At 40.4% G+C, this 27,234-nt stretch overlaps 2 protein-coding genes and 2 long non-coding RNA genes across 7 annotated transcripts in view; 1 reads left to right on the forward strand and 3 right to left on the reverse strand.

The window, feature by feature from the left end:
• The window catches only part of LOC145457475 (uncharacterized), an 86,165-nt gene that overhangs the window by 16,101 nt on the left and 42,830 nt on the right, over positions 1 to 27,234 (reverse strand). The window lies entirely within an intron of this gene.
• Positions 4,306 to 6,147, forward strand: LOC145459470 (uncharacterized). 2 transcript variants are annotated; one of them, XM_080338120.1, is made up of 5 exons: positions 4,306 to 4,931; positions 4,988 to 5,108; positions 5,180 to 5,408; positions 5,491 to 5,637; positions 5,707 to 6,147. In XM_080338120.1, exons 1-3 carry the CDS (start codon positions 4,685 to 4,687, stop codon positions 5,184 to 5,186), a joined length of 375 nt encoding a protein of 124 aa, XP_080194246.1. In that variant the 5' UTR covers positions 4,306 to 4,684; the 3' UTR covers positions 5,187 to 5,408; positions 5,491 to 5,637; positions 5,707 to 6,147. The 2 variants fall into 2 exon arrangements, with proteins under 2 accessions (XP_080194246.1, XP_080194236.1); XM_080338110.1 differs by having other exon boundaries at positions 5,491 to 6,147.
• On the reverse strand, positions 6,993 to 10,227 carry LOC145434328 (uncharacterized). The gene is made up of 2 exons (XR_013913336.1): positions 9,888 to 10,227; positions 6,993 to 8,248 (listed from the first exon to the last, which is right to left on the reverse strand). It is a non-coding gene; the product is annotated as an uncharacterized LOC145434328 (long non-coding RNA).
• The window catches only part of LOC145457247 (uncharacterized), a 36,034-nt gene continuing 30,994 nt past the window's right edge, over positions 22,195 to 27,234 (reverse strand). For all 3 annotated transcript variants that reach the window (XM_080335436.1, XM_080335449.1, XM_080335445.1), the window contains one exon: positions 22,195 to 26,918. In XM_080335436.1, the coding sequence (XP_080191562.1) occupies positions 26,750 to 26,918 (169 nt within the window). In that variant the 3' untranslated portion in view covers positions 22,195 to 26,749. The remainder of the gene's footprint in view (positions 26,919 to 27,234) is intronic.

Below are 27,234 nucleotides of genomic sequence, written 5' to 3' on the forward strand. Positions count from 1 at the left end.
ATTTTACTCGTCATCGTAAAGGAAATAGCAAGCGCCGACGACTTAAAAAGGGTTGGTGGCAATCATCTCTAGCAAACTCCTGTGTATATTTATATAATGTTCCTTTGTATTTATTGACAGAAGCTGTACCTTCGATGTATCTTACGAAGAAGTTCTATAAAACCAAGAACGTAACAGATCACAAATTGACTATAGTTTTGAAGGAAGATCAATCTTTGGAGGAATCTTGTCAAGTAAGGCTGCATTTGCTTTCCCCTAAGACGTGTTGGATTGACTTTTGGTCCTCTCTGTTTAGTCATCTGACTCGGATTTTATGGGCTCAACATGTTCGAAATTGATTGGTGGGAAGCCCACCAAGTCTAAGGTATTGGTGGGTAACTATATTTAAAGTTCCCTATATGCATTATATGACTTTTATCTCGACAGGCAGTTGCAAAAACAACAGCAATTAAAGAATCTCCATAGTCACCAAAACTCAATTAATCTTGCAATGTAAGTCCTTGTTTTCAATTTCACATAACAATGATTCCATAGGCATTTGCAACGTTTTCTTTCAGTCATCGGATTCAGATTTTATTGAATCGAAATCTAATACAGCCATCAATAAAAAACCTTCCACGCAGAAGCTTCAAGTAAGTACACTTGAGTTAATTGATTTGAGAAGGTATACTTGCATGAATATGTGTGTAGCGTCTTTGTTGTGTAGTCCATGGGTCGGCAACCTTTTGCTAGTCACGGGCCAGACATCGATTGTACAACTCTTTGGCGGGCCGGAATTTTCATTTTTACTATAATTCACACTCACTTTAGGGGGTCGCCAGCTCAAATTAGTCTAGGATCACTTTCCCAACTTGATAGACGTCGCGGGCCGCACGATTTTATTGTCAACACCTAATATTTGGCATCTGATGAGCTTTTAGCTAAGGTGAAAAGGCATTATATCAATGTAACGTGTTGTCGTCTACACGTGTGGTAAAAATATTGTTAAAAAGAATCGCTGCTTTACCTTAATACAGCACTAATAATTATACGTATTGAAAGGAAAGGACATAGTCCATTTTTGTCATTGATTTTTTTTGCGGCATACACACCCATTCATGATATAGGCCTACAAACACGCGATCTGTGCATACTGCATACGCATACCATCAGTGCGTGGATGTGCATATGCCGCTGGACAAGGAAGGTGGATTTCCAAGTCTTGCACCCAGCGTTACTCAATCAGGTCCTTGATCAGATCCGGCCAGGAATCAAACCCGCAATCTACCGATCAAGAAGCCGGACGCTTCACCTTTACACTATCTTGACGGTATTTATCATAGCATGATGCATATTCTGTTTAAGTTAATATTTGCATAAGACGGTGGCACGACAATTGAGCTAAATTTGAACTTGAACTGGGGGGTCCGCGGGGGTGCGTGATCGTTCAAAAGGGTTCTGTGAAGACAAAAAGGTTGGGAATCACCGACATATTGGATCTACCTTACGCTCGAGACTGCCAGAACATCTCCAAGTGGTCTTGACACCAGCAAATCAACGACCTATCAGCATCCAGTCGCAGCAAAAGCGCGGCCAGCTATCGAGTGCAGGGCATACTACAGAATCTACATCATGCTATTAAGAGGTTTAGAGATTTTTCGGGCCTCCTGAAAGTGCTTCGCGGACCCGCGGTTGATAACCACTGCATTGTGTTGACCATGGCTATCTAGTTGCTAGTAAGGGCATGGTGGGCGGGGTGAATTCAGTTTCATCGGCCTGTCGTCTTTTGCGAGCACGCTATATGTAATGTCGAAGTCATTTTTAGCGCAAAATGGTGATGTTGAAAGCGAGAGAATAATCTTTGCGGAAACGATCAAGATTTTTACAAATAGTATTTCAAGCATTTAGAAATACAATATTGATATACATTTTCCGAAATCTGAAACAAGGTCGCGGGCTGCAAAAACACACCTGGCAGCGTGTTGGTGACCCCTGGTCTAATGTAATGCGGTGCATCGTATACTGGTACGCCCTTCTAAAATTAAGTCACACTTTCGGGTGTACGATACATCTGGATGAAGAGAACTGGTCTACTCTACGAGTTTACTCTGCAGACAATCTCGTAATTACTTGGTACGAGATACTATAACTATAATCTATCGTTTTCGAGACAGTTTTATGGCGTAACAATGGTCTATTAGGGTGTTTTGATATAGTAGAAATACCACACTATTTCCAAACAGTGCCAACACTGCAGTTTGGAACTCCACGGGAAACGGCGGGTCGCATTCTCTTGATAACTAATTATCATGTCGCGGGCCAGACGATTTCGCTTGGCGGGCCGGATCCGGCCCGCGGGCCGAAGGTTGCCGACCCTTGGTGTAGTCATTGGAATTGCATGAAAAAAGCTTTGTCTAAGATTGCAGTTAGTGCACTTGTACAGTGACCCCAATTTGTCCACTTGATGGTTATTATTTGACAAATATTGTAGATCAGAGGTCTCAAACACGCGGCCCGCCAGAGCATTTTGGGCGGCCCGCAGCGACATTTTAGATTTTTATTAATTTGACAATATCTAAGTGTCACATATATCTTTTCAGCTTATAAAGTGAAAATTCCCTCTTACATTGCTCCGAAAGCCTGAAACTATTCATCAAACTTCACGATCACATCAATTGCAAACGCTACCATGCAGTGAAAGATTCACTATTACGCCACATTTCCAATGCATGATGACAAAACCTGACCCTAAGACGATTCGTGACTGAAATTTGTGAGTTGGACTTGGACGCGACCTTTCTTAGAATTACGCAGACTCGGGCTAACTCAATGACAAAATGAAAATGACTCGAGTGGACTCGGAGTGACTCGGAATGCCGTGAATTTGTCAGAACCATGGACGCAACAAAATTATCGCGCATCAGGGGAATAGTATTAAATCAGAAGGTCGCAGCTTGGTATTTCGCTAACTAAGCAAGTAGTTATGGCAACTATTGGCAATCTGTTAGTTACATCTTTGGTCGGTAAATCATGTTATTAAGGCCACTTAAAGGTACCGAGTACCGTGGTGGTACGCTCCAACGATATAACAATAATGGGGCGTTGGGCGTTCCGACATTTCAATCACTGGGACACATTCATTAATATATTTATATTATATTTATATTTTTTCTGCTCCTATATTTGAAGATATTTGGACACGAGATTAATAGCCTACTTATCAGAAGTATACCTGAATCCTGGATTGGAATTACAATGCTCAACCTAAAAATGTTTTGATATCAGATCAGTCTCTATTATCAATCTGTTAAATTGAAAATATTCATAGTAGCTGCAAAATTATCACCCGATAGCATTCATGATGGCACCATACATTTGTCCGGCCATATGGTGTCTATATCATATAATTAATATATATCAAGTACAACAACAATTCCATTCAAATAGTTATAAATGTGATGATTCTTTTCGTGTCAGGTCTAAATTGATGCAAGAGTAAATCAAAGTTTGGCGATCTGTGTTTACTGTCAGTCTGTTGGATCGGCTCACTTCAATAGGACAATTCATTCCCGCCAAATAAGGCCTACTTGGAAAGGCATAAAATACACCTACAAATGCTGCGGCCCGCATTGTCGTCAAAACTGGAAAACTGGCCCGCGAGCACATTTGAGTTTGAGACCTCTGCTGTAGATTTTGGTGAGAAGACTCCCTCGTGAACTTCTTGCTGGTGCAGCTACTGAATCGAGTCATGTAAGTAGATATCCCATATCATACCGTGCGTATTAATATCTTCAACATATTTCTATTCAGTCATCAGACTCCGACTTCATGACACCAGTTTGCCGTTCATCCGGCAATACAAAATCGCCTGTGTTCAAGGTGGTGACGGGTATACCAACTTTCTACAAAGTCAGGCTAATGTGTTCCATAACATTATTTCTCGGTTGACTCCAATAAACTTGAAAGAACCAAGGAGAACTCTTGCTGATCCGTTTAAAAGCCCCGTTTCTAAACGCAGGAAAGGTGATTGTGACGTGAGATAGCCCTGCTACTTTTCTAATCACAGTACATCAAAATAACAACCCATCATTTTGTTACCAAGGACTTCAGCATTACGTCGTCACTCAGCACGATCGAGCCTCTTTCAAATGTTGAAACAAGCCTGTGTAGTGAAGATGCGACAAACAGTCAACAAATTGATGAAAGTAGGACAATTCTGGTATTTCAACAACTACTTCGATACGCATTCAGCAAGTGTGAAGTAAGTCATGTTGCAGCACTTTGTGACATGTGCATCTTCTTTATGTACACCTTTATCAGCTATGCTGTTCAAAGACTGAAATTAGGACGTCGTACAAGGGTACTCATATGTCCATGGCAATTGTATGCCACAACTGCTCTGAAATCAGGATCTGGAATTCTTCACCAGAAATTAGAAATATGTCTGCAATGAACCTTTCGGCTGTTGGCGCGACGATATATTCGGGAGCCACGTACACTGATATTGCAGATTTTTTCAAAATACTGGACACTAACTACATTTCGGAACGTCGTTTTTATGATATACAATCGCACAATATATTTTGCCAACTATTGCGACCTACTATGAGGAACATATGGAGGATGTCTTACGGGAGATGAAGAGTCAATGTAAACCAATGACGGTGATGGGCGATCAGACTCACTTGGGTATTCTGCAAAATATATGGTTTATTCATTTATGGAAGAGAAGACTGAGAAGATTGTCCACGTCCAATTGGTTCAAAAAACAGAGTGCTCCAGCAGTGTTGCAATGGAAAAAGTTGGTATGGAGCGTGCCTTGGATGCATTACTTGCTCAAGGTTTGTCGATTGAAACCGTTGTGACTGACCGGGCACCAAGCATCAGGAAATTGTTGAAGGATAAATATCCATCAATCAATCACCAGTTTGATGTGTGGCATGTCTGCAAAGGTAACTGAATACTGTTATTATTTGAATCTTCTTTTGCCTTACTAACCATTTCTCAGCACTGAAAAAAAGTTGGTGTCTCTGGGTAAGAAGAAAGCTATGGAAGACTTGCTACCATGGACAAGAAGCATCACTAATCACTTGTGGTGGTGCTGTCAGCATTGTGGTCAAGATAGCAGTGTAAGTCTACATATCAACTACGTCTGACATCACATATTAGGAACTTTTTATATAACAATATGCAATTGCAGGTGCTAAAAAGAATATGGTAATCTCTTCTGCGTCACATCACCGGCGAACATGAGTGGACAGTTGACGGGGAGACATTTTCCTGCAGACATGGCATTTTGACTGGGGATCAGTGCCTAAGAACTAGATGGTTGCAATGTGGATCTCCTAGTTTCAAAGCATCGAAATCTTTGATAGAAAACAAAAGTTTGATCCGGGATTTGGAGCAGATGACTCTGTTCAAACATACTGGTAATTTGTATGACTCATCACATCTGCACACCAGTTATCGCAGCATGGTCAGATCATTACAATTCACACCTTCCTTTTTTAGGATCTTTGGAAGTTTATCACAACGTCATATTGAAATTTGCACCTAAACGTCTTCATTTAACTTATGAAACGATGCTTGCACGAACCAAATTGGCTGTCCTGGACCACAATGAGAATGTTGGTAGATTTCAGGCGGTGACACGAGCAGGTTTGCTGTGCAGATGAAATGTTTGCAAGTCAAGGTACTTAGTTACTTACTCTATATTTGTTTAAGCAGGCGTTCTACGATGCAAAAAAAGTTACTCTCGGTCAGCAAAAGAGTGGATCTTGAAAAACGTGCATTAAAAGAAGACGAACCACGATGCGAGAGAGCTTTTGAGGCGAACTACTGAGAATCGCGCTGGCATCAACTTCCCCAGTAACATTTCAAGAAGTGTGCATCCAGTCAGCATTGAACCAGAACCAGCCCCCCCCCCCCCTCCCCCCTAAAGAGGAATTACGTCGTTCTACATTCTAAAAAGTTTAAGAACCACTGTTCTAGAACGTGACTGAGATACAATACAATACATCTCTACCGTACATCTTCGAGTTGTATGGCGTGCTGCGTAGCTTACTACCCCAATTTCATTCTTCCACTGCCTGACTTCCCCGTTGTAATACCCTGGCTATATATTCCTCGGATGTTTCTGTTATTTATTAAAAATTGCGTTTTTAATAAATAACGAGTTAAAAATTGCATTTTTACTAAATAACGAGTAAGCAAAGTAGTGATGTATCAGGCACAGCAGCCATCGGTGGAATATAGAATGCAAAAAGTTCCAGTTCAGTGTCTAATACAGCTACTGAACTGCTTTAGACTTATATGCAGAGCCGTAGTGTTATCAATCACAGTTCGTTTTCTATCGGCCATTTGAAACCGACATACAGTCCATCATCACTAGGGTACTTTTGCCTTATAGCAGTCACAATGCAGGCTGGCAAGGGCATCCTGTTTTTGCTACCCAAAACGTCGCCATCAATAATCCATTCCAGTATGTGTCGATAAGACACCAAGCGATATTGTCTGCAATTGGAAAATATCAAAGTATATTGCAGCAATAAAAAAAATGCTGAAAACTAATAGCAGCATATATATGACGGATAGTATAATGCTCCCAATTTATAAAGTGTAGGCATTTATTTAAAAGCATGCGAGAAAAGGTGGAGAATGCAGGAAATGGCCGTTTATATCCGGGAACCATGTCATAAGTCCAAGACCCCTGTCGCATACCCAGTAAACACAGTACAGACCAAAGATGTAGAAAGCCGAGACCGATATAGTAGATATTAGATCTCGGCAGGTCGTAGAAAGGGGGATTTTGTGTCGACTCAATTCAATGTCTTTTCCATGTCCTTCAATAATGTGAATATTATGCAGATGCTACAGCCTTTAAACATGGTGAGTAGAATGTAGATCCTACATTAAAAGAATATCCTGATATAATAACCTGTTTTCTACCACTGGGCATAACCTGATCACGGCTGCGTACACACACACACACCATATTATCTACTACATATTAATCACATTTGCGGTAATTTAATTCAAAACGAATTGGCAAGTAAATAATGCCGGTGTAAAAAATGAAACGAACGAAATTACTTGAAGGGTCAAGTAGCAATGAATGAAACTATGAGAACAGTCAGTAATCAGAAGGCTTCATCGTCTGATGATGATAATCCCTCTGGCGTTTTCTTTTCAACACCCTGTAGAAATAAAATGAAAATGACGATTATTAGCTAAGACATTCGTACTGCGAAAATGGCAGAGGTAGCGAGTAAAGAATGACTCCTACATTTTTTTCACCCATACTTACTAAAATGGATTTGATTCTGGACTATTTCCACTCAAGTTTTCAAGTTTTTATTATTATATTTTTTAATATTATATGACTAGAGAACTGACTTCAATCGCCAATTCTATTTGATTATCAAGATCAACGATGACTACTTCAGCAATCTTTGAAAACAGCCACTAACACAAAAAGAATTCTTGACTAAAATTTCTTCACATTCTGTCAAAAATGATCAATTCAACAATCCAAATGAATCAGTTATTTGGCAGCTAGTTGGAGAGATATATACTCGAGTCTAGAAAGTGGAATGATACTCTGCCTGGAAAGCTGAAGACCTAACAATATTGTGTACAGAGAACAAAACATTTGAGTGGCGGCACTGGTATAGACATTAACAAATTATTAGAATTGACAGCAAGATAACCAGCAAGACATTAAAATGAGAATTAGTGCAGTTTCTTAGGCTGTAGTGATACTCAGCCAGTAATTGACCTAGCAGAGAGCAAAACGTTGTAAAAAAAGCGAGCGAAACCTCCGACAAATGATACGATAAAACATTAGAATCGACAGTCTTACTAGAAGCAGAATAACAATCATGAGGGGTTAGAGAACAGAAGCCCGGGAAGTGACCATCAGAAATTACTGCATACTGGCCGAACAAATCCATGACCACTAACAAATGGTCTTTTAATAGTCAATATTGATACCAAATGACACCACCCCTATTTCCCCGCAACATTTAGCAAATACAGCGCTGGAGTCAACCTTATAAAGCGCTAACCAAACGCTCATTAGTTTTCCCACCTACTACTTCGCGCTTCGCGGATGGACATACGCATTAAAGCGAATGGACGCGACTTGTCACACTCTTGCTATTTCTGCTCCCTTTTTCTCTTCCTTCCTCTTGAGGAGAGAAACAGTCGGCCGCGTTTACGGATCATGAATTCCCGGCTTAAGGGTGATTCTTCCTCCAATGGTCAGCACCTTGAAAATTGAGAACAATGTTGTTGCAAAAAGCATGACAATTTGAAAGTTACATCATTCTAATTATCCCAGTTATGGCCGTGAATCGTTACAAGTGCGGTAACCATAAGAATTATTACTATACTTCAACTACAAATACAATATATTGTATAAAATAATTACTAATTCTTTTACGTTGATCGAGTCGCAAATGGATGAAATATGTCAAAGAATTTGCTAAATTTTTTTTGTATAATTTGACAGATTCTGAAATCTTCTCAAAGTGCACCTTTCAAAAATTTGATATCAAAACTCCCAACATTTTACAATTCGAAGTTGGATGGCTTAACCGATACAAGCGAACAGTTTGTATCGCAATTGACGATTATGTATAGAACGCTGCGAGACATGTGAGTAGGCCTACCCTAAAACGTTTCTCTGACATGGACATTAGGGCTCTTAGAAGAGGGCTCTTAGACTTTTTTTTCTCAAATCGTTCTTGCTACTTGATAAAATTGTTAGGTTACCTAATTCAAGCCTACACACCAAATTTGGTTCAATTCCAACCAGTAGCCGCATTGCTACAGGAAAAGAATGTTTCTATTTATTATATAAAAATAAATAGAAAAAATTTGAAAATTTTCTGTTCACCCCATGAAAGTGTTAGGTTATGTATAGAAACGATGTTCATCAAATTTGGTTCGATTCAAACCAGTGGAAGCGGAGTTATTGCCATCGAAAAATTCGGATTTTAATAAAATAGCATTTACGGTGGGCACCACTATAATAAATAATTAAAGAATTGTGTCACGCTGTCATACTGTTTTACGCAACCATTGTTATGCACTGCATTGTTGCTGTGTTCTGGCTCCATTGATGTTATTTCTAAATTCGACATTAATGCGTCATAATTCTCCATCTGGTTTTGAATTAAACTCTGTTTTGCTTCCTTTATGGTGCCGGTAGCTCTTTAATAGGCACGCGAAAAGTTCTTCGGGTTTCAATAACGTTTTTCATGAAGGTACTTTTGAAAGCAGTATTAAAATTTTGTACCACCAACCAGTTATTTAATTACTATTTATCTTCAAAGTAAATGCTCATTGCATGAAGCAGGGTTGTAAGACTCGAGTCAGGATTTTCTGTTGACTCGACTTGACTCAGGTCATGTTCTCAAAGTACTGAAATGACTCGACTCATTGCGCATGACTTGAGACTCAGACTACCAAGACCGACATTTCATGATTATTTCAAAGAATAGTACAGCAAATCGCTATTGGGATTTCGTCTATTGATACTGGTATTTGAAAATGCGGCCAGAAACTGCTAAAAGTAAGGAAAATTCGTATATTATAAATGCGACCCACTCGATATCACAAAAAAGTTGGTTTAACAAGACTTAAATTGGAAACTGAGCAGCTAACACAATGGCTCTGGCTCGAGTCATAATACCATAACTCGGACTCGGCCCTCTGCTCGCTGACTTGGACTCGGTGGTGAATTGAAAATGACTAGAGTAAAAACTATAAAAGTGAGATTGACTTGCGACTCGGAGCCTTGTGACTTGGTTACAACCCTGGCATGAAGCCTCAATAGTTACATGAGTGGGGTGACTAGACAAAGAACACAGTGACATTTGCAGCATATCATGAATGTCTCTTACTATATGTGATCTTGTTCAAATGGAGGTTGATGAAAGCGTATTTCCCATTCTTTCCGACTCTGCTATAATTTCACCAGACTGGCAACCTTCTTCATGATGCTTTTTGCTGACTGACCAATATTGTCGCCGCCAACGGTACGAGTGCAAATGTCTGATATGTCAATATAGGAACAGAATTAGTTGACTGTTCATGACCGTCCACGTTCAGAGTTGCATCTCAAAGATGCTAAAATAAGCCTAAATATAATCCAAGCAATACGATCGTCCACTTTGACTGACTGAATTTCTAAAAATAATAAACATAACACCTTGATAGCTTCCACATCTTACACTTATATATACCGTCTGCTATCGGCAAACATTTGAAAAGAACAAAACAGATTCAACATACCAAATCTCTTGCAAAGGCTTTTGCTTTCATTCAATATGTCATCAAACTTCTTTAAATCCTCCTTTGTGGTGAGTGGCTTCGTTTTATCATATACAATCTATGGCGGAATAAAGGTTTCGGATAAGTTCTAAAACGAACACAATTTTCCACACAAAAGTCAATCGCCACACGAAATGCCAAATGCTACGGTGCCATTTTACAGGAGAGAGAGAGAGAGAAATATTTATTGATTCGTCCAACCGAAACGAAAATAACATTGGCGCATGAAATTATAACAAGATACTTAACGGTGTAGGACAGGGTGTAATCGATATGACTCTGGGTAGGGTCAACTAGTCTGATCACACCCTGCATTAACAGTGACAGATATTCTTTATAAATTTGGTTGCAGTTGCAAGGTATGGCGAGGTAGTGGTGCGTTCCATTATAACTAAACACCAATGAATTGCGCGTTTGAGCCTGACACGACTCCATAATTCCTACCGAAGTGTTGGCCGTTTATCTAGGCTCCTCCTCGCCATCTGATCCGCATAGCCATGTCTTAAAAAGCCTAGGAGTGGGCCGTGCTAGAAGTGGGCAGATGGTTGCCGATGAGCTCGGCACTTGGTGAATTCGGCCCTCGGGAAATTTTGTAATGAAGTGTATTAACAGCTATTAATATGAATTATTAAACTAATAATAGTATTATCAAGTGATTCGTCAATCTTGTAAGGAGGTCAGGGCATCCGTAGATCACGCAGTCACGGCGTGATTAGATCACGGATTGCGTAGCCGCGGGAAATAACGCAGCGCTCATATACCGACCACGCGCGGTCTGCTTGGAATCGATGGCGTGAGTGACGGGCCTGTGTCGTGTAAGTTTTGAGAAGATGGATCTTGGCGTTGTATGTGAGATCGAAAATGTGGAAGATCAAGCGGCGCTTCTTCGTTTATCGATCACGACAAGCCAGTGTTCCTCATCAACAAATGTTTCACATGATCACGTCAAAATAAATTATTTTTTGCCTTTGGAGAGACGATTCCACTCTGGGGTTAGGGTGTCTCGATAACAGGGTTGAAGGATCCCAAGATTACGAGATCTACCGCGAGCCACGACACGTTTAAATTTCCTTTTTGATACTGTTCATTCATATTAAATGCATTTCTAATGCGAAAGTGTTCTAGTGCCAATTCCTCCAAGGGCCGAGTTCACCAAGTGAAGAGCGTTGCGTTATTTCCCGCGATTACGCAATCTGTGATCTAATCATGCCGTGACTGTGTGATCTACGCATGCCCTGACCCCCGTACAACATTGACAACCACTCAAAGTGCCAAGTTCACCGGCAAACATTCCAGTAACCAATCATGGCGACCGGTACCGCTACGAGATCTACCACGGCCGAATTCACCAAGTGCCGAGTTTGTGCGGCCGAATTCACTAAGTGCCGAGTTCACTGGTAACCGGGCAGATACGGAATGATAATAATAAGAACCGGCCTGGTGTAAAATGACCAGTGTAGTCGAACCATCACCATGAACACCACAAACAAACAAACAAACATCTAACATGGAAAAGAAATTACCTTTACAGCCTTTGACAAACACAGTTACCATTGAAATCAGCAATTTAGGTCTTATTCGAAAGCAGAATAACAATTGTTTTAGCGGACATATCAAATCAAATGTTGGAAAGTTCATGTAAATTAGCCCAAAATATTATCTTACTGTGACCATATTCTATCAATATGGTCTGGCTAGCCAAATTCTCTGGGCCAACATAAACAAGCTGCGTTTGGTTTCAACGATTAATAATCTTGTCACTGGATTCGAGGTATAATTGCACTCAAATATCAAATTTTGCTCCATTAATCAACATCAAGTTGAAAATGTCCATTCTTGCACCAACTTTTATGAAATCACGAATCAGTGTTATGACTTATATACCTAGAAAATTCAAGCATAAATATTATGATATACCGTAGGTATAGGTACCGGTAATTCAGATGTTTGAAGCGACTTGGACAACTAGATAATTATAGTGGTCTAATTTCACTAAATTAGAGCGAAATGCCAGCAATATAATTGTAATCTAATTCGGAAAAAACGGTTTAGCTCTAATTCTAGCCTGGAAAAGCTGAAACTTTTCTATAGTTGTCTACACCTGTTTGCAGAAAGTCAAACAGCTCTAGGCGTCATATACTACAGGCAATTCGAAATACCCCATAAGCTATATGCTACTGCGTATATACCTTTAACCCGCTACCTCAGTCAGTCACAATTCCTATATATTTACGGCATTTACCATACAGAAAGAGCGAACTATGCCTGGCTGCGACCTGTTGCGCGGCAAATCTTTGTCCGGCGCGATGACGTAAAATTTGAATCGCCGAAATATTCTAGAAGTCACGCATCGATAATCATATTCCTAAACGTACAACATCTCACTTAGAGAGAGAGAGAGAGAGAGATATGATATTCTTTCTCGCCTGCACCATCGAGATGCTTTGGCGACGGAGTTGCGATACGGCCCCATGAGGTCATCTAGTCTGCGCCCCGTTTTTTTCTCCTCCATGCTATCCGTGATTGCTGAGCGCCTAGCAGGATAGCTGCGGATACCATTTTTCGAGTCTTTGGTATGACCCGGCCGCACATATAGGTCCAATACTAAACAACACAAAATGTTCTAGGACCCACTTGGTAGAAAGCCTTCTGCCAGGACCATGTGGTTGATTGTTATTATTCCAGTTTTTTCTGTTCACTTTGAAAAACGTTTCAAGAATGGAAGGTTGTATAATGTATATGTAGGAAAAATCGTCATGTTCTGTTATGCAAGTCGACCCTCTATTCCCCAGAAGCTCCATTATCTGTTGTATTTCCCTGCAGCAGACGCGCTCATTCTGGTTCGGCATGCATGCACAGTTCAAGCAACTGCACCATTCATTGTCAAGTGTCCGAAGTTGACTCTGGTTTTCTGACGATTCCTTTGACCAATACAATGAGATTGATAAATTGCATTCAAGCAACACAGGTACAATACTTACAGAGACATGAGTTTGTGCTTCTAGAGTTGCAACAAGACGGGCGAATTCCTCCTCTGAATATTGTGGCTCGAGTTGATAAGGCAGGCTCTCACCAATCGTGATATCATCAAAATCTTCTGCATCTGTATCTTCATTAGAAGTTAATTCATCAACAAGATCTTCTTCCATACCATTATTAATTTTAACAAATTTTACGTTATCTACGTGTCAAAGGAATTGCATGAATGAACTGATGGAGACAGAAGATTCGTTTGTGAAACTGAGTACAACAATGTTACGATAAAAATTTCCACAACAATATTGGAACTTTGATGAGAATGAAATAATGATATTTTCGTGTTGACTATCTATACATCTGTGTCTTGAACAAGTAAACTGGACCGTATCAAGATAGTTGATATGCCATGGGTAAATGATGCAAAATATCCTGTGTCTGTCTCTTCCGCAAGACCACTACTCCGAAGGTTGTGCACTGTGCAGTCATTAATACATCTTGAAAATGACAGGATCATCAATATAGCTTTGCATCAATATACAACTGTAATGGCATCTCAGTATCAGGCAACTGGCAAATACTATAGAGCAGGGGTGGGCAATTATTTTCCTCCGCGGGCCAAATGAGAAATAAAAATACGTTGGCGGGCCGAGTGAAAATTTTTAGTTATATTCTCCGGCGTATCTCAATTTTATTTCTAAATTGCATTGTCAGTAAATGCTGCTTAGTGGGTGTGTTGATATTATAGGTAATGAGAAATTGACGATTAATTAAAAATATCCATTTGTCGTCATAATTGGAAACAATGTTAAACATGATACATATTTAACTCTCTTCAAACCCCTATCCACGTTCTGCTGGTAAGACTCTAAAACAGTGGTTCTCAAGCTTTTTTCGGCACGCCTTCCTATAGGATAGTGAAAAATTTCCCGCCCGCCTTATCATGATATAACAAAATATTAAAAACTGTAACCAGAATGCTAGCAATCTCAACGGATAGTTTGATGGCATGGAAGGTTCTGGCTGTTGATACGAGAATCATGAAATATAAAAGTCTGACAATACGCAGAGCATAAACGATACGCTGGAAATTAATCGGGCGGAGCACGAAAAATTATTTCGGTCAACTTCAGCTTCGCGCCACCCTTTTGATGCTTTAACGCCCCCTGTTCGAGAACCACTGCACTGAAATGTACATGGAATAGTACGAAGCTCGTTTTCTTGTTCGCTACCTTCCGAGCAGTGTGCAAAGCTTGCAGTTTTCTGAACTGTGCCCTCCCTTGACCACGTGTTTCGTGCTTTCGTCATAACATCGACTTTAATTAATACCCTTAATCTCGGCGACATGCTCGGCAAAAACTAAAAGGACGAGTTTACCCCTGAAACAAGTATAAAATATTTAATGCTCTAGGGTAAACCTAAAGCTTTTTCGACGTTTTTTGGGCATGCCCGTGCCGGTTAATATAATTTATAGGTGATAGATATGAGTGGTATAGTAATCGAGAGCACTGATTGACTTGTTTTACGAATTGGGGATTTGGAAACGTATGAATTTGAAATACATGTCGTATAATGCGTAATGTGACGTAGTCACAGTGACAATGGCAATAAAGAAGGTGTGAACTAAACTATATGGAAAGAGTGATTTCTTGTGACTTCAATTGCTACTCATACTTTGCCACATTACCTTTATTTTGAATTTAGACAAAGCATGCGAGGTGCATAAGCAGTGTAATCGTGGCATATTAATTAGAAGGTTCCAAAGGAAACAAATTTCCAGTTCATTTGATACAGCATGGTTTTAGTCATTCAAAGAGCAAGTTTTATGTTTTGAATTCCAAGCAACCTGTCGCGGGCCGCACAGAATAGCTTCGCGGGCCGCACATTGCCCAGGTGTGCTATAGAGTCGTGACAAGCTCCAGACACAAATCCTCCTGACTTAACGCCGTACGTTGAGCGTCGCCTTGGTGTGCAACACATGATTCCTTCATAACATCGCCTGACAACTATCTAAAGTCCGTCCTCTGCGTGACTGCCTAATCGCACCGAGCAAGTGCTACGATGAACTCATCGTGCCATGTAACGGGTTAAGAAATGAACCGGAGCCGCGACAGCTGCAGCCGGATGTGTTTCTGGAAATTTCAATAAATTGCTGCTCCATTACGGTGGCGTTCTGAGGAAAACGGCTGTAGCAAAAAATTTTCCTTCGTTTTGCCCTTCAATTTGAGACCACATCATTTTTTGAGTGCAGTGCTCCTTTAAAGAAATCACGAGGAAGTGTCGCTTCATAATTGCTAAAGTTTATGACTCACATAAGCAGAATGGCCGTCTGTGATGAAATATTCTGCTGTGCAAACTCATTTTAATTTCTAAGCTGCCAAATTTCCAAATTGTCTGCTATTATAAACATATTGCTGTGATCAAAGTTTTGATGGGGTTTTGTTTCCAATAATCCATTTCTTCTGGGATATACATAACCGCTATTCCAGAATAACTCCAGGATGAGCTGCGAGATAGGCGAGGCTCGGCGTTATATGTTTATTAAAAATATGTTTCTCAATTTTGCTGCCATATATGTTGAAATCATGCCCAAAGGTGTCGCCGGAAGCGATCCACGTTGTTATTACATTAGACAGAACCTATCTTTGTGGAAATGGATTTTCGGCACTCATTCATATCAAATCCAGGACGTGGATTTTCAAGACACGACCTCATATTTCAAGTCATTCGACTACAAAATTCGCTTTGAAATGGTAAAATTTTTACCAATTTCTCCATACATAGTATGATGGTATTTTTGGAAGTCATTTTGTTGCTGTTCAGTACTAGTCCACAGTTAATATTTGCAAAAGACCGATGACGATTACACATCAATTTAGCTAACTTTGAACTAAAACGAGAAGGGGTCCGTGACGGTTGAAAGGGGGTCAACGAAGACAAAACGTTTTTTTGTCCACCATATGATAGTTGGACAGCGTAGATGCGCGAGTGTCGCACTTATGCACTTTTGATACCTCCACTTTTGATACCGAAATAAAGAAGTCATTGAAGTTTTCGGGGCAGTGGAACTGATACATAAATTTGTCAATTTCTAGTTTTCGCATATCTTTTACGTGTAGAACACCGAATCTTTTGGGTAGTGATTTGTTGGACACACATCCTGGTCCCTTTCGGGCCCTAGCTATGATACGGAGGACCAGATGTGGTAGTTTTTGCAGCGGCTGCAGTGCAGTTTTACTGGCAGCCCTCCAACAGATGGTTCCATATTGTAACTTCAATTGGAATAATGATTTAAAGAGTATCGGAAGGACCCAGACTGGCAGGGTAGTCTCTAAGGCTGTAGAACAGACCACAGTTTCGTGATATTTTTCTTGCGATTGAATGTGACTCTTCCAGGACATGTTCCAGTCATGTAAAACCCGAAGGCAAAGCATAAGATAGTTTCGCTTCATAATTGCTAAAATCTCTGGACTCAGATCATTAGAATGGTTGTCTCCAGAGATAAAATATCCTACTGTGCAAAATCATTTTAGTTGCCAAATTGCGAATAGTCTACTGATACAAACATATTGCTGTTTAGAGACGTTTTGTTGGGGTAGTTTGAAATAGCAATTCCTGAATTTATTTTTCTTAACCAGTCCCAATGAAAGGATTGAAACCCCGCTACGAAGTCCATTTTCTACAATGACATATCCTGCATAATCACTATTCCAGAATACCTTCAAGATGAGATGCTAGATATAAATGACAAGGCTGAACGTAGATGTTAATTATTAATTCTGTTCCTCCATTTTTGGGCCATATATGTGGTGATCACACCAAAAGGTGTCGTTGGAAGCGCTACGCGTCAATATTACATTCGCCAGCACCTATCTTCGTGGAAAAATTTTCGGCACTCGTTTATACCAAATCGACCCCCGACTGTCCAAAAGGGGTCCGCGAAGAGAAAAAGGTTGAGAACCACTGGCCTAGGCGATGTAAAGAAGGGGCATGCACATCAGACATGGGGTATTCGCGATTAGTAATCGTAATCGATCACGACGATTACAGCATTTTTAAGTAATCGTAATCGCAATCGATTACATTTGAAAAAATTCCGAAGTAATCGTAATCGTAATCGACTACTTCACATATCTAATCGATTTATTTGCGAAAGAACGATTACTTTTTATTTGTACAAGGACTATGACATTAACTGAACATTTGTGAACAAGGAAGAGGTATTATACCAGGTTCAGTGATAGCACAAACGTCTGATTTTCAAACGAAACTGCTCATTATTACGTCAGAAGCATTCGATTTGCTCACCATTGCGTAAGATGTATCCACACATCGTAAATAGATAAAAGATATACGATGTACAATTGTACATGAACAATAGTGTGATTGTAAGAACGCCTGCAATGTTGTATATCAGGTCATCAATACACTCCAGACTCCACTGCCTCGCAGCAGGATAATAATCACCTCTCTGCCTAGTTTCAAATAGTAACTTAAGTATTGATGTCTGGTTATTCTTATTGTTAGCTTACATGCAGCTCGACCGTTGTTGCTTGGCGGGAAGTAGGCCTATGGTTTGAAATTTTGTACTCGTCAAATGAAAGAAACATTGCGATTTCCACAATGAATCATTAAAAACCAACAGCTGCTGGTATATATCATAACCGAGTCGCTTTTGGCCGTTTCTCGTAATGGAAGCTTACATTATATGTATTAAGTGGATGGCAGAATTTTATTTTCATTTTATCTTTTTCTCGTATGACTCTACCTGAAACGGGTGCCAATCGTTATTTCGCAATTCTATACCCAAACTTTGGACCTGTCGCCGTAGCCATCCGCTTATACACCATGCTAGCTTGGGTTGTAGCTAGAATCAGGAAAAAAACAGCAATTCAGCCCCCAACTCCAAACGTTGGTCTTGGGCCTCATATAGGGTGGTCAATTTTCAGGTTGACAATTGAATTTCGTCAGAATATTGGCAATTGCATTATATTACTATTCATTTTTAATCATCTGCAACTCTCGGTGGTCAGATTTATACCGGTAGAGCTGCGGGCACGTAATTCATAATTATAACATCTGCTATGTTTTGCTTTATTGTATGTTGTTCATTCGTGATCTCCGGTCTGTTATATAAGCAAAATATATTGTAGTCACCCAAACGTATCAGACTAAACTTTCGTGAGACGCGCACACAAACTGTCATGTCTTCTTTCCTCTGTGGGAGCCCGGTGGCATTTGTATTGTGGGGCCCAGATTGGAAGGACATGACTATTCGTCATGCCCATCCAGCGCGGCCATTGACAATGGACACATACCCACAGTTTCGGCCTCGAGAGCGCACTTCGTGGAGTCGCATGTTGGCCGAAACTGCATGTCTTTTGGTGTGTCGTGGTGCGGTAGTGACCGACACCGAAATGCCTCCTACCTATAACTTAAACATGCTTTTTTTCTTGAGAGACACGTTTGCATTTCAAAATCAAGTTATCTAGAGACATTAAATCGCGAAGCTCGAAGAAAATTTTCAAGTTAATTAAATCTCATGAAAATATCCTGTAATTTACGAAATACTTTTGAGTTCCCTTCGAGCTCGCTTCCCACTCTATTCGGGAGTTTGGGGTGCGGCAGTTACAGACCTGGCAAGAATGCAAATCGGCGAGTGCGATAAATAGTCCCTATAAAGTTGGGCATTGGGTACATTATGATGTAACTAAACAGGTAAATGATGTATCATGAATACAGAAAGTTGTTATCTCATTATGCCTTTTCATCGCAATCCGTATTGTCTTACAATATATCTTTTAAGATTAGTTCTAAGAAACAAAATAAATGTAATCGTGATTACTTTTCCAATGTAGTCGTAATCGTAATCGCGTGATTCAGAAGTAATCGTAATCGCAATCGATTATATTCATAAAGTAATCACCCCATGCCTGATGCACACTGAATGGAAAGTAAAGGAAGATGGATTCCCAAGTTAGATTGTGCCAAAGAGCGAAACACACGATATCATGAGATCATTCGCTCTTCTCGTTTACTCGCGACACAGAAAATATGAAATCGAAAAATAAACAGAACACAAGTTGGAGCAACTTATAACAAGGCAGCGAGCTCTAATGTGTCTACTCTCCTTCATCGCTTTGGACCTTATTTTCCAAGACATATAGGGCAAAAGCCTCAACACAAACATGTAAGTTTTTCTCCCGTTCAACAAACTGGAGCTTCCGGGACCTTTGTGTCAGCTCTGGCAGCAAGCATTATTCACTCGCGAAAAATACACTGTATTTAGGATAAGAGTGCAAAACATATTTCAAGAGGCTGCCAGTGGCCATCCAAGCATTAGTAGTCGTTACTGTACAAAACGCAACAACTTGTTTGGCCGAGAAGGTAGCCGGCTTGTGTAGATGGTTAATGTTATAAGAAACAGGTCTTCAACTCGATCAGCTAACCTGGTAGGTTTTATATATTTGCGAATATTATTCTAAAGCAGTGGCGGCTCGTCCTATAGGGCAACTGGGGCATTGCCCCACCTAATATTCTGTTCAATAACAATTCTTTACCATTTATAGACGCACACCAATCTATATATACCGCAATCACAGCGAAAATCGTATTCTTCTTGTCCTTTCGCTTGTAAATGCCCATATATAGCGAAGTCTTGCGAAAATCGAATTCTCTTCGTGTTTTCGCTTTGCGAATGCCTAGCCGGGGCATGCCCCGGTAGCGCTCATAACAAGCTTTCACTGTCTATTCTCTCAAAGCTGCGCACAATAAAGAAACGGTGATTTACTCTCTCCTGTAAAATGGCCGAGCAAGCGGGGCAAATATGCCTGGTCGCCCCTAAGGTGTGATGTAACAGTCGTGTCTATATCTGAACTCGATTACCGTAATATGCGTTTAGTCGACCTTTGCTGGTATAGGTCGATTTTGATGGTGTTTCACACCATGAAAACTCTTGAAACTTGGTATGTCATGTCGTGATGGTGGTATTTAACACTGCCCCAAGTTTCAGGGTTTCTACTTAAAGTTTAGGGTAGTAATTCCGTTTCCGGAGTTGAGTGTGTGCTGATCCGTCATGTATCGCAAACAGATTTTACTCAAAAGCCGGTATTGGTATCGATTGATTTTGACGATGTTCAATACTGAGATCGGTTATGAAATTTGGCACGGTAAGTCTTAATGTTAGTATCGAACGCTGTGCCAAGTTTTAAGTTTGTCACTGAACTGTGTTAGTGGTAATTTCGTTTCCTAATTCGAGTGAGAGCTGACTCGTCATTTATCGCTAACAGATTATACGCAAAGCCGGTATTGGTATCTATTGATTTTAACGATGCTCCTTACCTAGATCCGTCATAAGCTTTTGCACGGTATGTCTTGGTTTTAGTATCGAACGCTGTGCCAAGTCTCAAGGTTGACACTAAGTGATTAGGGCAGTAATTTCGTTATCAAGGTCGAGTATGGTAGAGATGTGCTCCGATCTGACACTTTAGCATACAACGCATTGCGGATTTCACGCAAAAGCCGGTGTATCTGCGGTAACGTTAACTGAGATGATGATATCATTCTCAGTTTGCATTCAAATATTTACTTTGATATTATATTCTCCAATGTCAATTCCACCGTGAAATTGTGGCCTTCAAGCCATTTGCTCACAACCCCCTGCTGTCAAGCGCGATAGCTATTTCGTTTTCGATGGCGGCTAACAGCTGATCACTTGATCAGCCTATTCCTCAGTAAATTTTGCGCAAAATTCGGTGTTGGTCTGTTCGTGTACCATACTGAAAAGAGCCATGAGACCACTTCTCGATCATGTCATGTAACAGTGTACTAAGTTTAAAGCTTTCATCCACGTATTTATTCGGTAATATATTTTCCAAAGGCGATTTCGCAACAGACCTATAGACAGTATTAAAGCCGTATGTGTCGTGTTACAGTCTCCAGTTTCAAGGCCAAAATCTCCTATGCTGTTCCGAGACCGAATTTCCGAGGCTGCTATTCTTAGTTCTTCAGAATGATGTTTTGGATTCAATATGACAGGCCCAATCTATGAGATAACAATTGCGTATCCGTCCGAACTCGTTGACCTTTCCAGTTAGGCTTACATTATCTCTCGAGTTATAGTCATTTCCAGGTCTAGTGCGAACATGAACCGTGTTGAATCTTTGTTCCGTACGCCGTTACCACACTTCAAGTCACAGCTCACCGGCGGACCTCTCGTGGCACCTACGTTAAAACCACTGTTGCCGGCAAATTCATGTTACCGTATAATCATTATAAGTTACTTGTTTACGTTGGAAAACGCCATTGTGACGTCATCTTAATAAAAAGTCGCTTGCAGCCCTTGCCCCACCACCCGATATTGTCACGAGCCGCCACTGTTCTAAAGAAATCAGCACGGTCTGACAGGTGTTTACAATCATTGAAGTTTGATCCCAACAATTGACCCAGTTCTGCTGATACGGTGGTCATTTCAATATTGTAAAAAGAGATTTAACGAGCAAAGGACAATAGAGAATATGAAGCCGAATTTAGAACCTTGAATAAAATATTTTTTTCTTTTATCCTTTTAGTTGAGAAATCAGTATTAAATTACTCGAACAGAAAAAGTAGAAAACGGGCAACAGGGTGCGTAGAACATGGGTTCACCTGTCCGCATTCTCAGGTGCTACCAGGTACTTTGCGTGTATTTTGTATGTGTATTTTGTGTGTGTGTGGGCGGGGAAGGGGGTGGTCAGTGCCTCATCTCACCTATATCTGAACCCGGATCCCAGACTCTCACATATCGCAGCCCGACCCCAACCCCATGCATACATTTTACTGGCAGACAAAAATGTAAATGAGAAGTAGTCTTAGAGCTAATAGAGCTAAATAGAAATACAGAGTAAAACCCACACGCAACAATCGGCAACTAATAAGCATGAATATTTGAATACGCAGTGACAAACTGTAAAAATAATAGGCCTGAACATGAACAGTGGCTTCGGTAGCGCGAATACAGTGAAAGGCGGGGAAATAAATCAGCCCGAGGTTTCCGTTAAATATTTCGAACTACATTTTTCCCGACAGGAAAAATTGATCATGATTGCAGGTCGTATGTATTCGACAATCGAGCGATAAAATTCTGAAAGTATAAGACACAATTTTATACAATACGGGATTATATAACATGGAATTTTTCATGGAATGGAAATTTCCAAGCGGCTACCGGTAATCTCATCACGCAACAAAGCAAGTGAATAGCTTCTTCCGTATGCGGAATGGAAAAAGCAAAATTAATCAACTCGCATCCGAGCAGATTTGTTACACCAAGGACCACCAACTCCCGGCCCGCATCTGGTCCGCCCGGTCATATTCTGCGGCCCGCGGAAGGTTAGAGATTTCAAAAAACGCGACCATGTAACGCTGAGCAAGTTCACAATAACGTCAATAGCGTCATCGTGACCACTCTCCACTGTGTATCATGTCTATCAACGATTTGGCATTGCCTTGACGTGACAATAGGTCAGACGAAAATATTAACAGAGACGCCAACAAGAATGTCGTGCGTGTTACTCTCATTGGGTCAGCACTCAGCAGTATCATCGGGTATATACCGTGTAATGCTCTGTAATACTCGCATTGTCCTCAAGTTGGGCTCATTCGTTACCATATCCAAAAAGGTGAGTGTATACTAGGGCTGTTCAAAAATAGCCTTTTTTCCTGAATCTTGATAGTTACGTGATTAAATCGTTAGGTTGCCTTAAAAAACGGCGCACACCAAATTTTAATTCATTCCAACCAATAATCGCGGATTTCGTATAGTTTGAAAATTTTGAATTTACCCAAAGATGCAAAAAAATTTTTTTGTCAAATTTTTCTGTCAACCCCATGAAATTGTTGCGCTGTCTTCAAAGAGGATGCATAACAAATTTGACTCAATTCTAACCCGTAGAAGCGGAGTTATTTGAGTTTTTCGATGATAATTCTTGGATTATCCACCGATCATGGATAATTACCGAACTATCGAAGAAAAACTCAAATAGCTCCGCTTCTACGGGTTGGAATTGAGTCAAATTCGTTTTGCATCGTCTTTGAAGACATCGCAACAATTTCATGGGGTTAACAGAAAAATTTGACAAAATTTTTTTTTGCATCTTTGGGTAAATTCAAAATTTTCAAACTGTACGAAATCCACGATTATTGGTTGGAATGAATGAAAATTTGGTGTGCGTCGTTTTTTAAGGCAACCTAACGATTTAATCACGTAACCAGCAAGATTCAGGAAAAAAAGTAGTTTTTGAACAGCCCTAGTGTATACAGCAGACATGGGGTGATTACTTCATGATTGTAATCGATTGCGATTACGATTACTTATGAATGACGCGATTACGATTACGATTACAGCAATATCAGGAAGTAGTCGATTACGATTACGATTACATTGGAAAAGTAATCACGATTACTCACGATTACATTTATTTTGCATCTTAGAAGCTATATTGGAGACAATATATGGATTGCACTGAAGAGGCCTAATGAGATAACAAACTCCCTTTAAAAGAGATCCGTCATTTGCTTGTTGCGTCATAATGTACCCATTGCCCATTTTTAAAGGGGTCAATTTATCGCGCCCAATGATTTGCATTCTTGCCAGGACCACAATTACCGCACCCCAAATTTCCCAATATGGTGGCCCAATACTCAAAAAGTATTTCGTAAACTAACATAAGTTATAGAGTATTTTTGAGAGATCTGATTAACTTGAAAATCCTCTCTAGATCAGTGATTCCCAACCGCGGCTCTGAGAACCCCATGCGGCTCCGAGCTAGCCTACTTGCGGCTCCCATTGACGGTGGAAAATTCAACAAAAATATCATAAAATCAATTTAGAACAAACAAAAAATTGATTTTCAAAAATTACACTTGTTTGGCTTGGAATCTGGAGTTTATAATTAAGGGCCGAGAGCAATTCCTTTGCTGTCGAGTAGCGATTCTCTACTCAGCAACGATTTCGTTACTCAACTCACGTCAAAAAGTATGCTCACACTCAAATGCGTTTGGATCGTCACTCAAATTTAAGTCTGCTCATCATCAGACTTGATTAAGTGCAGGTGGTGTTGCAACACGTTTTACAAAGCTATCTGACCATCAAACCGATGGATTATTTGACTTGATTGTTAAGTTCAACGGCCGCATTGACGGAATGAATGCTTTTTTCCCCATGATGAAAATATTTTCAAGTCCTATTGTAGTTAATGTGGCCATTGACCCTGCTATTTACAGCTTGAGTTGCTAGACATGCAGTCAGATATAAAGACATGACCATTTGTTTGTGGGTCTCACGAAAGTTTTTCTTCTAGTCTGCCACGCTTGAGCCACTACAATATCGTTTGATTATATAACAAACCGGAGGTCACGAATTAACAACATACACTAAAGTAATTATAAGAAGATACCAGAGGTTAGAATTATGAATTACGTGCCCCAGCTTTACAGGTAGGTAATTCTGTGGCGAGATAGCGCAGTAGTATAATCCACGGCTGCAACGCCATTGGGTTGCGGGTTCGAGTCCGACCGAGGTCGACTTCAGAAATCCTTTGCAAGTGTTGGAGGTTTATCTAGGCTCCTCCTCGCCGCCTCTTCCGCGTAAGCGGTGTCTTACAATAAGCCTAGAAATGGGCCGTGCTACAAGTCGGCAGATACGGAATCAAAAATGAAGAAAATCGGCCTGGTGTAACTGACCGTTGTAGTCGACAAACACCAAGATTACCTCAAACAAACAAACTCTACAGGTGAATCTGACCATCGGGGGCTGAGAGAGGATTAAAAATCAATAGTAATATAATGCAATTATTGACGAAATTAAGTCTTCAACTTGCGATTACCACCCTATGGCGGACGAACTGCTGTTTTGGTCTTAATTCCAGCTACAGCCCATGTTAACATGATATATAGGCCCATGGCCACGCCAATGTTGAGTAAAGATTGGCACCCGTTTCAAGTAGAGTCATATGAGAATAAGATGAAGCGAACATAAAATTCTGCCTTCAACTTAATACAGATATTGTACTGCAAGCTGCCGTTACGAGAAACGGCAAAAACGGCTCGGTTTTGATATATATATATCACCAGCTGTTGATTTTTACTGCTTCGTTGTGGAAATCGCAATGTTTTATTTGACGAGTACAAAATTTCAAATCTTGATGTACGTACGTAGCCTACTTGATAGGCCTACTGCTCGCCAAGCAGCTACGGTTAAATTGCGTTTAACTGAGCATAAGCATAACCAAACATCAACCATAAGTTACTATTTTAAAGTAGGCAGAGCGGAGATAAATTATCCTGCTGCGAGGTAGTGGCGTGTGGAACGTGTTGATAACCTGATATATAGCACGACGGGTGTTCTTACAATGACACTAATGTGCGACGTATGTACAATTGTACATGTACAATTGTACATCGAATATCTATTTACTATGGATACTTCTTACGCAATGACGCGCAAAGCTAATAGGCTGCTTCTGACGTAATAATGAGCTGTGGCGTTTGAAAATAAGACGTGTGTGCTGTCACGAGCCTGGTATAACATCTTTTCCTTGTTCACGAATGTTCAGTTTATGTCACAGTCCTTCCAAAATAAAAAGTAATCGTTCTTTCACAGAGAAATCGATTAAATATGAGAAGTAGTCGATTACGATTACGATTACTTCGGGATTTTTTCGAATGTAATCGATTGCGATTACGATTACTTGAAAATGCTGTAATCGTCGTAATCGATTACGATTACTAATCGCGATTACCCCATGTCTGGTATACAGTGTATACTAATTATTCTTGGAAAACCATGTCCCGTCTGATTTAAAATTATTGCTTTCAGAAAGAAATACAGTGTTTGTAGGCATTACGCAAAGAGATATTACAAAATACTCTGCAATAATAGACAGACAGAAATTTTGTCACAGAAAGTGGTTGATTTTCATGAAGCACAATTAGGAAGCAAAATGGTTGTAATTACGACTTACGCTCGCCACACAGACGAGCATTTCATAGCGATCTTTAGAGAATCCACGATATACTACTCATATTACTAAATGACAATTAACTGCTGATCATAACTGATATTTTAGATTTTTATGCACGTTTCTAAAATATAGATAGTATTTCCATTGTCCATCTCCCGAATTAGAGCAAAATGATGCTGGAGGACGAAGAATCGTAAAACATTTTCTCAAGGGTATAACATATTTATGTTTCGATATTGCAATATTGCGGCCCGCCGCACCCACGGAGTTCGAAAACTGGCCTGATACCCACTTCGAGTTGGCGACCCCCTGCCTTACACCATTCTAAATTCGTCCAAATAAAAGCGAGGTCACTAGTTACAGAGGACAGTCAAGTCGCTTTCGCACTGCACGCCTTCGGTCGGTTAAAATCTACGATCGCACGGAAGTAAAACCGCCTCAAATCTGGACTGCGCTCAGTAGGAAATGAGTTTGACGTCGGACCCGCCGAATTCGACAACGCACAGCCTGTTGTCGTCGGGAATGCCCTTGGTAACGGTGAGGTGCAAGGGACGGTGGATGTGTGAAGAATGTCCGGTCGCTATGTGAGTGAGGAACTTCCCCTCGTTGGAATAAACGGAAATCCTGCAAGATAACGTGAAGTTGGTTTAACGGAGGGGTTCTTGAACCGGGGCCCAAGGATCCCTCAGGCTGTTGCGGGTCCACGAACTAGTTTCATGGAGCCCGTGAAAGGACGTATTTGAAATACAAATAAAGTATACTAAACCAGACTATTATCCTTCAGAAATGACGCCACGAGTGGGAGCTTTTCTGCCTTGCTTCGTCATTACTTGACTTATCTTGGGCCTGGTTATCCTAAATGAGTCGAGCTTGATGTGATGAAATTTTTTTTATTTTAATTGTCGACTTTCGAAATTTCGGAGGGATCTCGAGACGGCCC

The sequence above is a fragment of the Botryllus schlosseri genome, chromosome 2 (assembly GCF_051294905.1).
Source record: "Botryllus schlosseri isolate E-star chromosome 2, Bs_hap1, whole genome shotgun sequence".
NCBI classification, from domain to species: Eukaryota; Metazoa; Chordata; class Ascidiacea; order Stolidobranchia; family Styelidae; genus Botryllus; species Botryllus schlosseri.

Excerpts from the sequence above, each read along its gene's own strand:
- LOC145459470 (XM_080338110.1), top strand. The coding sequence starts at position 4,685 with ATGGTTTATTCATTTATGGAAGAGAAGACTGAGAAGATTGTCCACGTC. Across the intron at positions 4,932-4,987 it reads TGTGTGGCATGTCTGCAAAG|CACTGAAAAAAAGTTGGTGT; the intron begins GTAACTGAATAC and ends ACCATTTCTCAG.